This window comes from Sinocyclocheilus anshuiensis, unplaced genomic scaffold (genome assembly GCF_001515605.1).
Source record: "Sinocyclocheilus anshuiensis isolate Anshui unplaced genomic scaffold, SAMN03320099.WGS_v1.1 scaffold154, whole genome shotgun sequence".
Lineage (NCBI taxonomy): Eukaryota > Metazoa > Chordata > Actinopteri > Cypriniformes > Cyprinidae > Sinocyclocheilus > Sinocyclocheilus anshuiensis.
In genome coordinates this window covers 1,887,262-1,903,556 of record NW_015546101.1, presented here as the reverse complement: position 1 = coordinate 1,903,556, position 16,295 = coordinate 1,887,262, and the positions used below count along the sequence as shown (strand labels likewise).

The 16,295-nt window shown below is 35.3% G+C and overlaps 2 protein-coding genes across 6 annotated transcripts in view; both read left to right on the top strand.

The window, feature by feature from the left end:
- Nucleotides 1-5,511, top strand: part of LOC107700453 (cysteine--tRNA ligase, cytoplasmic-like) — a 15,366-nt gene extending 9,855 nt beyond the window's left edge. For all 3 annotated transcript variants that reach the window (XM_016502103.1, XM_016502102.1, XM_016502101.1), the window contains 10 exons: nucleotides 659-762; nucleotides 1,729-1,826; nucleotides 1,917-2,106; nucleotides 2,344-2,412; nucleotides 2,604-2,685; nucleotides 2,905-2,985; nucleotides 3,063-3,130; nucleotides 4,244-4,303; nucleotides 4,494-4,577; nucleotides 4,768-5,511. In XM_016502103.1, coding sequence (XP_016357589.1) covers nucleotides 659-762; nucleotides 1,729-1,826; nucleotides 1,917-2,106; nucleotides 2,344-2,412; nucleotides 2,604-2,685; nucleotides 2,905-2,985; nucleotides 3,063-3,130; nucleotides 4,244-4,303; nucleotides 4,494-4,577; nucleotides 4,768-4,896 — 965 coding nt within the window. In that variant the 3' untranslated portion in view covers nucleotides 4,897-5,511. The remainder of the gene's footprint in view (nucleotides 1-658; nucleotides 763-1,728; nucleotides 1,827-1,916; nucleotides 2,107-2,343; nucleotides 2,413-2,603; nucleotides 2,686-2,904; nucleotides 2,986-3,062; nucleotides 3,131-4,243; nucleotides 4,304-4,493; nucleotides 4,578-4,767) is intronic.
- A 651-nt stretch (nucleotides 5,512-6,162) lies between these two features.
- nap1l4b (nucleosome assembly protein 1-like 4b) lies at nucleotides 6,163-15,640 on the top strand. Of its 3 annotated transcripts, XM_016502100.1 has the most exons (15): nucleotides 6,163-6,230; nucleotides 7,523-7,570; nucleotides 8,091-8,187; nucleotides 8,987-9,128; nucleotides 10,414-10,500; nucleotides 10,575-10,703; nucleotides 10,951-11,022; nucleotides 11,202-11,341; nucleotides 11,423-11,568; nucleotides 11,804-11,823; nucleotides 12,087-12,206; nucleotides 12,314-12,349; nucleotides 12,684-12,722; nucleotides 12,921-12,958; nucleotides 14,821-15,640. In XM_016502100.1, the coding sequence occupies exons 2-14, from the start codon at nucleotides 7,546-7,548 to the stop codon at nucleotides 12,921-12,923; spliced, it is 1,056 nt and encodes a 351-aa protein (XP_016357586.1). In that variant the 5' UTR covers nucleotides 6,163-6,230; nucleotides 7,523-7,545; the 3' UTR covers nucleotides 12,924-12,958; nucleotides 14,821-15,640. The 3 variants fall into 3 exon arrangements, with proteins under 3 accessions (XP_016357586.1, XP_016357584.1, XP_016357585.1); XM_016502098.1 differs by lacking the exon at nucleotides 12,921-12,958; XM_016502099.1 differs by lacking the exons at nucleotides 6,163-6,230; nucleotides 12,921-12,958 and adding an exon at nucleotides 6,744-6,894.
- Nucleotides 15,641-16,295: the final 655 nt, after the last annotated feature.

The window sequence follows — 16,295 nt, the reverse complement described above, 5'->3', positions numbered from 1 at the left end:
CCCCCCCCCCCCCCCCAAAAATGTTAATTTGAAATTGTTTGACTTTGAATAACCTGTATGTTTTCAATTTCCAAATTAAATGTATTTTTGATATTTTTTATTGCTACTATTATTATTTGAATGGTTTAAAGTAAAAAAAAACTAAAAACATTTTGTTGTCACTATAAAATGCCCCATTAAGACCCTTATGACTGTGTGTCAAGGTCATTATAAAAGCTTCTTTGAAAATATCACACAATTTGTCCTCTTAAATGAAAGTACACGTTTTGTTCAGGTCAAATGGAGTAAGTAAAATAACTTTATTCATTAATGTCATTATTTTTGTCACCTATGACATTTTTAATAACTTTTTTGAGAAATAATGATAGAGAAAAGACATATATCTTCAAGGGGCAAGGAAGGTATTTTTTAACTAGATGGATACACCACTTGTCATCTTTGTCACCACTTGTCAAAGATAACTAAGACCTTGGCACGTAAAAGATTTTTAAAGATTTGTATTTTTTCTTTTCTTAAACATCTTTATTTGTCATTGAGCTATATGAGTCTCTGTTGTGTCCGTACATTTGTGTAGTCATTTATTCTGCCTTGTACATTTGTCCCAGTAACTACAATATGAAGTTTTGACATTGTCCATTTGTGCTCTATTTACTTTCAGCAAGGCAGCTTCGTTTGGCCTTTCTGATGCATTCATGGAAAGACACATTGGATTACTCCAACAACACAATGGAGTCAGCCATCCAATATGAGAGATTCATAAACGTGAGTGAGAAACCAAAAGGAAGAGGCAGTGGGGGAGAAAAGTGCCCAAAATTCATAGTCTATCCAAATTTAATACCTGCCACTTATCAGCATACAGAATCCTCATGAGTGCACAATAGGCTTATCTAGATTCCTTCAAGAACCCAGAAGGTCGGCGAATAGTGCGTGTCCTTCAGGGCGCATTAATTCCGTCTTGCGCTTCTTTCCACCTATCAATTACTCCGTCACCAAGGAATATAACATGGGCAGAGTTCCAAATTTGCCTGAAACACACAGGCAGCCATTAGCAAGGGAAGTATGCAAAGGTTACCTATGACTGACCTACATGCTATATTTTCTTAGGCCAACCTCACTCGAACTTGAGGTTAGGATCTTAATGAGACACACTGTGTTTTTCCTTTCACCCCAGTGCACCGCCAAAGGCTGTACTTGAGTAAAAATTAAGGCAGCTTATTAGAAGGTGATGCAATAATAGTGCAATTCCCTTAACAGAATTTGGCTGAAATATTACTGGAGATGAATAGAGGTTCTGAGGTCCGAAATTAGAAGCAAAAGCTGTAAATATTCAAACAAAGTACATTAAAAAGCTGAGATTGTTGTTAGTGTGTGTAGTGTGGGAAATGTTAAACAATTAGTTAACACAAAAACTATTTTAAGTGTAGTCTAACAGTAGCAGCATTTGTACCATTTCAAATAAATGCTGTTCTTTTGATCTATTCATTAAAGAATCCTGAAAAAAAATGTTATGGTTATAACTTGCAAAAAACAAACAAACTTACGAACCCAAACGTTTGAATGGTTTAGTGTAATTTAAACTCATCTTGCAGCTTATGAAAAAGAACATGTATGATTGTCCTATAGACTTGCATTGTAAGTCCATAACTTGTTTAAAATGGAATATTCTTTTGAAGTGAGCAAGTGGTATATGACTTTGTGTTCTGCTCCTCTCTTACTTTGTTTCCACAGGAGTTCTTCCTAAATGTTAAAGATATTCTGAGGAGCCCTACAGACATCACTGGCCAGTTTGAGAAATGGGAAGCTGAGGAGATTGAACTAAACAAAAGGTGACGCATATGTTCCTGAAGACTACATTGTCTTTCTCTTAAAAATAAAGCTTTATCACTCATTACGGTCATTTGTGTGTGTTTGTGTAGCTTCTATGAGAAGAAAACATCAGTTCACGAGGCGCTGTGTGACAACATAGACACTCGTTCGGCTCTGGAGGAGATGCGGGCTCTTGTTGGTCAGAGTAACACCTACATGGCTGCCAGAAGGAGTGCAAAACTACCGCCTAACCGCATGCTGCTGCAGAGCATTGCCCTGTACTTGACCGACATGCTTAAGGTAGCATAACAAAAAAGTAGTTATACAGAGCTTGATTTTGGACATAATAGATACCTGGAGACAACAAGAGAACGCTTGTTTCTGTAGTATCTCTAAAATTCTTTACCCATATTGCTACATTTAAAACTAAACATCTGGTCCTCTCCTAAAATCTGAATAAGTTTAGATTAAGAGACAGAAACCAAAACAATGGATGCACATTGAAGTGCTTGCTAAAACTGTTTTCTGCTTTGACAGACATTTGGAGCGATTGAGGGAAGTGAGCCCATTGGCTTCCGTGTTGGAGGAAACGGACAGAATGCTGATGTAAGCAACACCACTCAGATCATGTTTGATTCATCTAAGGTTTTCCTTTTAATTTCTGTTCCAAAGACAGACTTGTGAAGACATGTCATTAAAGATTCAATGTAATAATGCTTTTTTTTTTGTGGATTATTGTCCACCATAATGACTAATCTGTCATTAAACTCCTCTTAATCTTTTCATTTCTGTTTCAGTTGGAGAGCACAGTCATGCCTTATTTGTCAGTGCTGTCAGATTTCAGAGAAGATGTGAGAAAAATTGCAAGAGAGAAAAAAGGTAAATCTCTCTGTGTTTTATTTATTAATATATTAGTGCAAAGACCTACAATGTGTACTCAAGTCATTTGGTTTGTTCTAATTTATTTCTTTATAGGATTTGTTTCCTTTTTTATGGGTGTTGTTGTAGCTATACCTCCAACAGACATTTGCATATAATACGGATTGTGCTTTTTACACAGAAAAGAGAATTCTTTAGCGAAATGTGTTTGTTTTCCAGTGACAGAATTGCTGCGGCTGTGTGACGAATTGCGTGATGATACTTTACCTGAGCTGGGTGTCCGATTGGAGGATCGGGATGGTAAATGAAAGATACAGAGATTTTATTAAACCCTGAATGTCATGGAAAATGACAGTGTTCTTTGTTGTTTTTCTAAGGACTTCCCACATCTGTGAAATTGGTGGACAAAGAAACACTTCTGAAGGAAAGAGAAGAGAAGAAGAAGGTAATTGCAGAATCCATCTATATGGCAGTATACTGTGATATCTCTACTTGATTTATCTGGTGTAGATTTTCTATCTCTTTTCACAGATAGTACTGCCAGAGGTGTGCTGGTCTGCAGTACACCTTAAGTTAAAATTAGTCATTAATCAGATCAAAATTATCTCTCCACCAGGGTAAGGTGATACGTTCCTTCTGTCAATGGAAAAAAGTTTCTTACCATATCAGGCATCACAAAAGTAATTATTCAAATGCAAACCAGGTCATGAAAAATGTATTTAGGCCTTTCGAGCTTGACAGTGTAAATGACAGTCTTTAGAATGAATTGTAAGGACTCAAGTTACACCGGTTTATTGTTGTACCTTCTTTGAATTACTCCTTTGAACCTTGTATGCACGCTTACAGCTCTGGACACATTCTGCAGATCAATCATGATCCACCTGAGATGGTCACAGGAAATAGTGTTTATAAAAAAAAGAGGGTGGGGGCATCTATTTGTTTATGAGCATCAGAGCATCTTCATATTTGAAAATGAAAATACACTATGAACACACTACCGTTCAAAAGTGCTCGGTAAGATTTAAAAAAAATAATTAAAATAACTTCTATTTCTATTTTAACATTTTATTATGTTATTTATTCCTTTGATGGCAAAGATGACTTTTCAGTCTCCAGTCTTGAGTGTCACATGATCCTTCAAAAATCATCCTAATATGCGGATTTGATGCTGAAGAAATATTTATTATTATCAGAAACATTTATTATTTTATTAAAAAAAAACAGCTGCTTAATATTTTTGTGGAAAGCATGATAGGTTTTAATCAGGATTTTTGGAATTTCAAAAGTACAACATTTATTTGAAATGAAAATCTTTTGTAACAATGTAAAAGTCTTTATTGTCATTTTTAATCAATTTAATTTAATTTCATCCTTGCTGAGTTAAAGTATTAATTTCTTAAAAAAAAAAAAAAAAAAAACTTACAGATCCCAAACTGTACTGTAAATATTTGGTCAATTTAAATGATATATTAAAAGATCCAATTATTATTTTGTTGTTTCATGTTAATGTAAATTTGAACTTAATTCTTATATTCCACTTATTCTTTCATGTTTCAAGATGGAAGATGAAAAGAAAAAGAAAAAAGAGGAGGCTGCCAGGAAGAAACAAGAACAAGAGGTGATTAGAACAATTGCAGAAACCCCCTGACACACTTCATAATTTAGTCACCCTTCATGTAAACAGTCTCTCACGGCTATTGATATATATTTTTGTTGCATTTAAATACATTGAGAGAAGTGTATTCTTGTTAGTGCTTGGTTGTTTTGAATTGTTTGTATTATAAATATTTGTATATTTTATGTCATAGATGGCAAAGCTGGCAAAAATGAAGGTTAAACCCAGTGAAATGTTCCAGTCAGAGACTGACAAGTACTCCAACTTTGATGAAACGGTAATGCAAACCATTTAGTCTTCTTTCTCATAAGATACACTCTTTTATGTAACAATACTGTATGTTGGATCCATTTTTTGATTACGTGATTATTGGTCTATAAGGGATGGATGAGTCCTTATGAATTTTTAATCATTTGGTCACATCTATTCAGAAATGCTAATCGTATGTCTGTTCTTTGCTTATACAGGGCTTCCCAATGCATGATGCTGAGGGAAAGGAGCTCAGTAAGGGACTGGCCAAAAAGCTTCGCAAGCTTTACGAGGCTCAAGAGAAGCTGTATAATGAATACCTCCAATCGACCCAGAACGGGAGCTGAGAACCTGATGTGTTGAGTCTGATGTGACCTGTCTGCCTTTACTGTCTGTTGTGAACTTGTCTTGTGTTAAAGGCAGGAAAACTTAAAGACCTCATCTGTGAGTTTTGGCTCTAAACTATGGCAAGGTTTTGCCCAAATCCTTCTGGTCATGTTTGGAAGGTTGTTTTTTTGATGCTCTGCGAAGTATTTTATGACTATGATATTAAGGGTATATACTTTTCATTGTGTGTTTTCTGCACACATAGAACAAAGATGCAAGTATATCAGAACTTTTCTAATATGGGTTTGGTGTTTATATGATGTATGCAAGAAATATTTAGCTGTTCATGTGGAAAAGGATCAAACATTCAATGTTTTCATTCATGATTTTTAAAATCTGGCTGGTCAAAGAGGTGTTTTCTCCAAAACACTGTTTACAGATCAACTAGTGATAAATATGATTCCTCCTGAATCAAAAAAATCTCAGATGATACAGGAATGAAGGGACTTCAGGTTTGTAGGTTTACAACAAATGGAAAAACAGAGGCATACATAGGAGCACCAATTATTGTTATTGTTAACATACTCTTTATAAGAACATGAAATTCCAAAATAAAAAAGGATTTTGAATAATGTGTGATGCTTATTTGTCCCTAGTACCTTATTTCTGCTAAAGTTGCCATAAAGACTTATCTATAAAAGTTTTGTTCATACAGTTGTAGTCTAATATTGTGCGAACAACTACAGATATTTAGTTTACAGTCATAAAACATCTGCACAGAGCTTTACATAAACCTGGTGAACATATCGAACTGAATAATTGTTTCATGAATCGTACGGCATCAATACGAGCGGTTGTAGAGTGAACCGAGTCAAATACTGCGAACAAAGACTCCGAACCAAGAACCACCATGTCCGATTCGGAGCTTAGCAGAAATGTTACAAATAAAACGTGCTTGAAATGCATTATTAAACCATACAATTCATTTCAAGAAGACACATTGTTTTTGCATTACTTAATGTAAGTGCAAATAATATAGGTTCTAAATTATTTTCTGTATCCTATTCGTGGTTGGAACAAATTTAAAAAAACTAAGACACATGAAACTAAAATAAACAGCTTTATTTAAATGTTTCAGAGCATGTAGTATGCTACTCACCAATGTCCGGGACCATATCGGCGTAAAAGAATCGCCGATATCCGACACATTTCAGAGAGTCGGTTCTTTTGAACAATACATGTCAAAGAACCGATTCAACCCGGCAGAGTATTCGACTGAGGCGGAGTATTATTGGACCAATGCGCTTTAGCTTTACTGCCGAGTCCATCAGCTGAACAACACCCGCTGATTCAGGTAAGAAAAGCAATCTCTCAAAATAAAATCTTACTTTCTACTTTGCATTTTACCTGAAATACATATTATGAGTGTCCAGTTTACGTCAAGCAGAATGGATTATTTTTCCGTGGCTGTAAATGCATATACTAGTGTGCTGCTTGTGCTCTCACTGCATGTCATCTTTGTTTTGATAAAGTTGCGAGTGACTGCTACAAATTGTTACAGTTTACAGGTCAGTTAACGAACAATAACCCTGTAACCTGTTAACCGCAGCAGAAATAGTCAAAGCTCATACCCGGAGTGTGTTTTGTGAGGGTCTGTTAGCCCGCTAGCCTGTGACATTTACAGTCCACCCGTCTTCAGTGCTGGTTTGGAGATCTTCCAGTGCTCGCCCTCTGTCACTGCTATGACCCCCTCCATCAACTGTGCTAAACTGGTGGTTGCGGAGATTATGAGATCTGATTTAATCTGTTATGATCTGGATGTGGCTAGTTTAGGGTGTTAGCCGCTAGCGTGAGTGTATCTGATGGGCGTCAACATAAACACATCTGTTTGTACCTTTATTTTGAGCTGCTGGGTTTAATTTGGGCAGTTTTGCTGCTTGCTAAAACATTAGAAATGTAAACGTATCGCTTCTTGTAAATAAGGAATGTTTGGCTTTCTCTTACCCGCCTTTACTATGGTAAGCAAAGTTATAAATAGCAAATGAATAAAACATGCATTTGGGATCGTTTCAAGCTAAGAATTTTTCAAAATCTTTCGTTATTTATTATTATTATTCCGATTAGCATGCGTCATTATTATAATTCCTATAATAATAATAATTATTGTTATTATTATTGGGCTCTAATAACAAGTTATCTGTTTTATTTTAGTAGTATAATAATGATACGGCTGTAACAATGGAATTACCATGTTAAATGTCTAGCTTGTGGGTTTTGTTTTGAAAATATTAATAATAATAATAATAATAACTCAAATATGAAGCAAGCACTACAACATCAGTTAAGTAGCAATTATTTCAATGAATTGATTCAGATAGAATTTTTTTAACATAACTGGACTCCACGTTGGTTTTTATGGTTAAAAATGTCCCTCAAAATAAATGTTTTGCATTGTGGTAATTTAAGTTCATTACACTGCTGTTTTGGTTGTGCAAAGCATCACCTGCTTTTACTACAAATGCATTTTTTTTTAAATAAATATGATTGAAATGTCTAGATAATTAATATATATGTAATTTTGTCTTTACCAATAGAAAAAACAATTTCTTTTAGACAAGCTGAAGTTGTATGTTGTGTTTTTCACAGAATATTTGAGCTGTGGTATCAAGATGGATGCTGACAATGAAGCCAAAGGTATAGAAAGTATGAAAAAGCAACCTTGCATTTTTCACATTTTTCACATGAGCTATACCTTGTATAGTCTGTATAGCTTTTGAAATGCTGACTGACTTTATGAACTGGAAGGGAACATGATTTTATGTGTTACTTAGATTGTCTTTATAATTTTTTGATTCAGGGTGGCTCTCAAACAAAAGCCAGTATAATGTTTCAGTGTAAAAGTTTCATGAAGCTTCAGCACATCACTGCTGCCAGTGATTTAATGGAAAAGATTGTCTCATAGGTTCTTTTAAGAAATTTGTGCAATCTCACAAACCTACTGAGAGCGATATCAAAGCAGAAACAACCAAATTTGAAACAATAGTGCTGTGTTTCACTGTGCTGAACATGATTTTATGCTTCCTTTAAGATGGATGTCTGTTTGTGGAAAGGACTGTGTGCAGTATAAACATTCTTTGAGAGTTGATAGTCATACATGCCATTGATTTTGCCATTGATTAATTCTTTTATGCTGGTGATGACATGTTATTTTTAGGGAAGGTGAGCGACCAGGCGATGCAGAACCCACAAGCGTTGGCAGCTCTTCAGGACAAAATAGACAGTGTCTCACATAGTGCTTCCATCATGGACAGGTAAGCAAGATGAAACCAAACTAATAACTTGGAACCATAGAGACTAACAGGGCAAACAACAATTTTGCACCTCATTGTTTTTATTTCTGGTCATGGCATGGTCATGTCTTTTTTTTTCCCCCTATCTAAACTATTTCCTAACTGGATTTGGCTCATATTTCCTGTGTGAATTCTAAAACTGGGCATTGCATTTTTATTGTTCGTCATGTTGCATAGAGAGACAACATTGCTGCTGTAATATAACCATCCATCTAAGGGGGAAAAACTCTAGTCCGACCATCTGCCTGTAACCTGAAATCTGCCTCTGCATGTTAGGTTATAACATAGAAGTCAGTCCTAATGCTGTGTATCTATGTATGTCTTTGTGTGTGTCAGCTTGACGATGCCCAGAGAGAGGTCACCCACCCGTGAAGGCTAATTGCTCCTTGAGTTTGGCTGTAGTTGTAGTGGTCATGAAAACGATGACACAGACAACAGTATTTGCACAAAACAGCAATAATCCATTTGTGTGTGAACACTGCAAGACCAAACATAAGGCTTGTGGAAAGGGTGCTGGCTAGAAAGCAACTTAATATTTTTTAAACCAAGCAGTCGGCTTATTAAAACCGATTCGGTGATTGCAGCACACACTTTATAATAACATCTTTGCTGTTTGCATGAAGCATGTGACTCGATGTGATATGAACCGGGATCTTGTATCTCATGTTCTTACTTCAAACCCATCTGTTGACCCGAGTAGTACCCATCTGCTCACCTCACACAATGTCTTTCTTCTCTTCCTCTCCCAACTTCTTTCCAGCTTACCAAAGTCTGTGAAAAGAAGAGTCAATGCCCTAAAGAATCTTCAGGTTAACAGCACGCACATCGAAGCCAAGTTTTACAAGGAGGTGCATGAGCTGGAGAGAAAGTATAGCGCTCTTTATCAGCCGTTATTTGACAAAGTGAGTTGGGTTTTTGTGTGTGTGTGTGTATGTATTTATTTTAGCATTATATTTTTACATTGTTGAATACACCTGTTAGGTGCTTTCTACGGTTACTCCTTTATGTAGCCGTAACTTTTTAGCCATAAGCAGATAATATAATATGCAATATATATTTAAATATGCTACCATTCAAAACTTTTAATTTTTTGAAAGAAATTAATAATTTGATTTAGCAAGGAAAAATGTAATTAATCAAAAGTGGCTGTTAAGACATTTGTTACAAAAGTTTTTTTTTTTTTTATAAATGCTGTTCCTTGCAAATCCTGAATAAAATGTATCACAGTTTCTACAAAAAATATGAAGTAAATATTAAATATCAACTGTTTTCATCTGAAATGTTTCTTGTTCTCATCAGACAAACAAAAACATGAATAAAATCTTACCAACCCCAAACTTTTGAATGCTAATGATCTCAGACAGTACTTAAAACTAATGTATTGTTGACAATGACAGACTCACTGAAGATGGGTCCAAGTATGAAATGAAAGATGAGGATGCATTGGGTCTGTGTAAAGTATACCTTGGATTTTCTATAAACCGAGCTCTCAGGTAAATGGTGAGGAAAGTGAGTGAAGAGAAAATTCAGAGAATTCAGAAGTGATGGACGCATAAAAAGAGATTTCCTCTAAACCAGGAGAATGCACACTTTGATTTAATAGTTTTAGAAAGTCCCTGAAAAAGAAAAAAAGTTTAAATTAAACATATTCCACAACATACACCTCTTGACAGTGCTGCTACACAAAAGAAAGAGAGATACTGGTACAAACGAAATAAAATAATAAAATCTAATATAATAACAAGACTCCGTTGAATGCTTGCAAGAGTAATACTGTTAAATTGGGGAAAAATGCTATTTTTTTAAAGAATTGTATAAGAGTTTATGTGCTCTTAAATGCACTGAAAATCTTTGTTAGTGTTCTTATATTTAAAGTTGCCACAGTCGTTATATACTTTGTATGTGCTGTACTTTATTTGTTCCATTTTGTTTACCTTTTAGAATTTAACAGATCAAGAATTTGTTTAATTAACAAGATCTGATTGTAGTTCTTGAAAAAAATTGTGCTTAAAGTTCTTGAACGACAGCATTTGTACTGTGTACAGTATCTGTTCCTCTGTGTCCTGTAGATTTCAGTATGGCTCCAAAGCACACAAAACCTCTTGAGCGGAATGTGAACACTCCTCTCATTTGTCTGGATGGGTAATATGATATTCTTTCACAAGTGGACTTTTTGTGTGTTTCCAGAGAAGGAACATTGTCTCTGGAGAAGTGGAACCCACTGATGAGGAGTGTGAATGGCAGAGTGACCATGAGGATGAAGCAGCATTAGCAGTGAGAATAATCTGTCCACTCACATTGAATTCAGACAGAAGAGCGGTACTCTAAGAGAGACCTTTCTTTTTCAGGAAGATCTGATGAAGAAAGCTGCTATAGAGGAAAAGACAGGAGATGCTAATGAGGAGAAACCCAAAGGAGTTCCAGAGTTTTGGCTCACCATATTCCGGAGTGTGGACATGTTGAGTGATATGCTGCAGGTGAACCAACAGAACATTAGATATTCCTCTATTCTTTTCTGAGTAATGATTATTTAATGTTTTCTTTTGCCCTGTAACCTTGTAAAGACAATATACAGCTTTATATTATATGAATAGGAATACTGTTAGATGGTTATGAATACGATTTCATGAAAAGACATGGTAATGTTCAGACACCACTTATTTTACAGCACATTTGAAAAGAAAAGAAAACCTATGCTGTCTATAATGTTCTCTTTCTTAACAGGAGCATGATGAACCAATACTTAAACATCTTCAGGATATTAAAGTGATATTTTCTGGTCCTGATCAGCCCATGGTAATGACAATATTTGAAGTTTTTAATGTTGATTTTAAAGTGAACCCTGTGAACTGAACTGAATTTTTAAACCTCTTTTACACAATATGAAGGTCTTGTCATAACTGCTGTACATATCGGATAATTTTAATTGTACTTAAATGTATTTTATTATTACTTTTTTTTTTATACATATACAGAGCTTCACATTAGAGTTCCGTTTTGAACCCAATGAATACTTCACCAACACAGTTCTCACAAAAGTATACAAGATGAAGTCGGAGCCAGATGCAGAGGATCCGTTTTCATTCGAGGGACCAGAAATCATAGACTGTGATGGGTGAGCACTTCTCAAACAATACCTGCTCAGATTGTCAGCAGCTTTTCACACTTTTTCATTATTCATCTCTCCCGTTGGCAGGTGTGAAATTGATTGGCACAAAGGCAAAGATGTGACGGTAAAAACGATCAAGAAGAAACAGAAGCACAAAGGCAGAGGGACAGCGAGGGTCATCACCAAACAAGTGCCCAATGACTCCTTTTTCAACTTTTTCAACCCTATTAAAGGTACGCAACATGACAGATGTGCTTATGAACTTTTAGAATAACAGGAGAATGAGACCAGTAGGTTGAATTGTACACTGGGAAATCATAAGGTGCACTGCACTGCATGGCATGAGTGTGTCACGATAATTCTCAGTATGGTTTATTCTTAATATTTATTCTCTCATTTAGATGTTTTCATACTGTAGGTTTACTCTTTTGCTAGTTCATGAAGTCACCAATATTTCTTTTCTTTTAGTTTCACCAGATAGAGAGTTGGTGAGTATTTTGTCTCTTTATTCTTTCTGGTTTTAACTCATCCATAGCTTGGCATTTATTTGGCCTGATATCAATTATATATATAGCTTTTGAGTGTCAATAAATAAGTTGTTGTCTGCCTTATCCAGCATTATATCTTCTGATAGACATGAGTGGTTAGTTTACTTTGAAAGTTTAGAGAACCTTTTCAGAGAAATAATCAGAATTCATTTTCATCTTCGCATTATCAGAAAAGTTGTGTTCTTTTGCTTTGTGTTCAACAGGATGAGGATTCAGAGTACACTTTAGCCACAGATTTTGAAATCGGTCATTTCTTCAGGGAAAGGATCGTTCCGAGAGCAGTTTTGTATTTCACAGGAGAAGCTCTGGAGGATGATGAAAGTGTACGTCTTTTCAAATGACTATTTCTTGGCGTATGATATCTACACTTCAGCAGAGTAATTGCATTTATTTGTTATATACATTCGTTTGTTTGTGTCTGCTGACGCAGTTTGAAGAGGAGGAACTGGATGAGGGTGAAGAGGAGGTGAGTTCACCATACTGTATTTGAAGATTAATTGAGGAGTCAGTGTTTTATGAAACTTCACAGTTGAAATCAGTGATGTTTTATATCAGGGGAGTTAAACTCAATTACTGGAGGGCAAGAGCCCTGCAGAGTTTTGTTCCAACCCTGCTGCAACACACATGCCATGTAGTTTTCAAATAAGCCTGAAGGACTTGATTAGTTGGATCAGGTGTGTTTAATTAGGGTTGAATCTAAATTCTGCAGGGCTGCGGCCCTCTAGGAATTGAGTTTGACACCCCTGTTTTATATGATATGTTCAACTGTGTAGAGTAACTCTGTGTTTTGTCTGAAATAGGACCAAGATGAGGACGATGAAGAGGAGGGAGATTCCAAGGTCAGTGAATTTAGATCATAACTTCAACTGAAATTTAAAAAGGAATTATTTCATTGTCTCTTTGTTCAGCGTTCCTCAGTCTCTGTAACTAATCATTTTCTGTCTTTTTTTTTCCTTTGGATAAATGTTTGTGGTTTATTTGCATGTTTGATGATTAATGATGATTGTGGTTGTTCTCTACCTCCTGTTCTGCCCTAGTGACAGGCATAAGTCATTCTCACCTCATACATTTCTAGGTAAGAAAGAAATGTCATGAGTCCATTCTAACCTTTGCCTTCACACGTCCCTCTCAGCCTCCACTCTCCTTATGTCTGCTATCCCATCCTCACAGCACCCCTGTGACAACCTGGGATTCCATACCACCTCAGCAGTGCCACAAACTGATCACCTCCATGCCACGCCGAATTGAGGCAGTAATTAAAGCAAAAGGAGCCCCTACCAAGTATTGAGTACATGTACAGTAAATGAACATACTTTCCAGAAGGCCAACAATTCACTAAAAATGTTTTTTTTTATTGGTCTTATGAAAGTATTCTAATTTGTTGAGATAGTGAATTGGTGGGTTTTTGTTAAATGTGAGCCAAAATCATCACAATTAAAAGAACCAAAGACTTAAACTACTTCAGTCTGTGTGCATTGAATTTATTTAATACATGAGTTTCACAATTTGAGTTGAATTACTGAAATAAAAGAACTTTTACATGACATTCTAATTTATTGAGATGCACCTGTATATTAAGCCATTCGTTTTATATCATTAAGACCTTGCCCAAAACCTCAGTACAGGACTGTAACAGAAAAGAGAAGAGCACAGAATCACAGCTGCTGTATTAGAGAATTTTGGACAAGGTCCTTCCATCCATTTTGCTTAATGTATCTTGCTTAATAGTTATGATGGTATTTAGTAGATCAAGTACTTTTTTCCAGCGCAGATATGTGGTATCCTCTTTTGAATGCATAATATCTTGCTATTACTTCACATCCACCTATTCAAGGTGATAATCCACCACCAAGCATAGACGTGGAAGAATCCTGAAAGAAAAACATCATGGTTTCCAGAAAAAGAATAAGCAGCACATCTGTTTTCAACATTGATAACAATAAGAAATGTTTTTAGAGCATCAAAACGCATATCAGAATGATTTCTGAAGGATCATGTGACACTTAAGACTGGAGTAATAATGCTGAAAATTCAGTATTTTAAATCGTAATAATATTTTACAATATTTACTGAATTTATCAAAGAAATACAGCCTTGGTGAGCAAAAGAGACTTTTTTTAAAAACATTAAATTAACATTATCTTGAATGGTAGTGTCCATTCTTTTATTATTTGTTATTATTTTATTTTAATACACTTAATGTTAGTCAAGTTCCCCCCACCAAAACAGTCTGAAATTAGTTTTTCTTGACACTTTCAATCACTTCATAGTACCATACCAAATCAGTAACAAGTACCATGTAGTCATATGAAGCTGGTGTGCAACGATGTGTATCGTGAAAAGTGCTATACAAATAATAATTAATTGAATTGAATTGGATATGTTAATATTTTGGGTTTACGGTGTCGGAAACTGTAGGATTTCAGAACAATTCTTTTTTCAACAGCTTATTACTTCAGTCTGTTTGCACTTGAGGGGAAGTTTTGAGTTCTGAAAATTACGTTGTTGTTGTTTATTTTTTTTTTTTTCAAAAGTTCAAGTGAGATTTGGTTTGTCGTGATATGACCCCTTCATGGAAAGCAACTGCTTCATACATAGCACGTTTTCTTTCGGTGGATCAGGCTGTGGTGAAAGACGCTTTCTCCCATTTAGTGATGATGTATCTGCAGTACAAAAGAGTGGTGATTCGCTTTAGATTCCCTGATGTTTTTATCTTAATTAATGACTGCACTCACATTGTTGGTGCTACAAAGGCCTAGAGAGATGCGTCAGTGTAAATGTGCTTTCATGAAGCCACTCTTCTGTGATGAAGATATATCTCCCTCTCTTTCTCCTACACTCCTCCTGCCTCAAGTTGCAGATACTGTATCAAGTTATTGAATAAAATATTTCTCTCTCCCTTTCCCCATCCCAATCTTTTATGTTTTTTTTTTTCAGACTGGGAATCCTCAGCCTGCAGAGTGCAAACAACAGTAGTTTGGATCACTCACTCCTGCCACTGTCAAACCCCATCAGCTCAGCTAGAATCAGCCCTGTAGTGTGGCGTACATTCCCTGATGAGCACACCATCCAACAAAACAAAACATGATGATGCAGTACATTGGTAAACTACTTTTTTTTTTTTTATCCTGCAGAATTTGCTTACTTTAAAATCCAATCGCTATTCAACACTATAGATAAATTGGGCAATTCCAGATTACAGTTGGGCCTCCGAATGTAGATATATATACATAAATAAATGTAAAACTATTTTTTAATTCATGATTTAGACATGTATAGACATAATGACTTCAGATATCTCATTGCATAGCCAAAAAAAACGTTGACTTGCAGGTTTGAAACAATCTTGCAAGCATTGTCTTCGCATTCAAACAGGTGAAATGTTAAGCCTGAATAAAATAAATGGGATTGTATTCTAACTTCCTGTGCACATCTAACCTTTGTGAAGGTTGCTTGTATTTAACAAATAGTTTCTCTTCTCACTTTTGAAGTGTTCTGTGTCATGGGCATAACCATTTGTTTTTACACAGCATATCTTTATGTACTTTTTTTAACAAAACTGCATGTTTATGCACTTATTTATTTATGGAACTGCTAGCTAGCTAGCCAGTCCAACTAATGTATCAGTGATATGTTGCAGGCATCAGGTAATTGTGTTTAATCATATCCGGCCTCTTTGCAATATGGATATCTAACATTTCCATCTTCATCTGACTTTCTCTTGAAGACCGTAATAATAAAAAAAAAAAAATATATATATATATATATATATATATATATATATATAAATCTCTGCACTCCACTACATAAGTATGCTCAATCGATGTAGTCTCATTTTTTAATATGTATTTAAATATACATTATATCCATAATGCTGGAATTGCTCAATTTAGGTAGTAAGGAGTCAAAGACGATAGGGCAAAAGTCCACTGCCAATGGTCACTGAATTCTGAGTGAACTGCAGATGATTACACGACCTGAAAGTCACATGTTTTATGTGATCACATCCTCAAGATACAACATCACATCCCCGACTAAATTAATTTATTTTGTGACTTGATCTCATAGGTTACTCAGGGTTTTTTTTATGCCAAGATGACAGTGTGCGAGTATCCAGCATTGTGAAACTGTTGATATCTAACCTGCTTAATGTTCTTTTTTCTTGTAAAAGAAGGAAGACTTTTGAAATGTAGTTTTAGTTATAATGGAGTTATTTATATATCTTTACCATCTTTATATTATTGTTTTGAACTCTGTTTTGGTCTTGTGCTTCTTGGTGGATCCCTGAGAGAATATGTTTTGCTGATTTATGCACTGTACCCAGTTGATTATAGCCCCTTTTAGCATTTTAAAAATGCTTTTGCTGTACTGCCTAAGCACTTACAAAAAAAAAAAAAAAAAAAAATTAAAAA

Excerpts from the sequence above, each read along its gene's own strand:
- nap1l4b (XM_016502098.1), top strand. The coding sequence starts at position 7,546 with ATGGATGCTGACAATGAAGCCAAAG. Across the intron at positions 11,023-11,201 it reads CTGGTCCTGATCAGCCCATG|AGCTTCACATTAGAGTTCCG; the intron begins GTAATGACAATA and ends ATACATATACAG. Across the intron at positions 11,569-11,803 it reads CTTTTTCAACCCTATTAAAG|TTTCACCAGATAGAGAGTTG; the intron begins GTACGCAACATG and ends CTTTTCTTTTAG.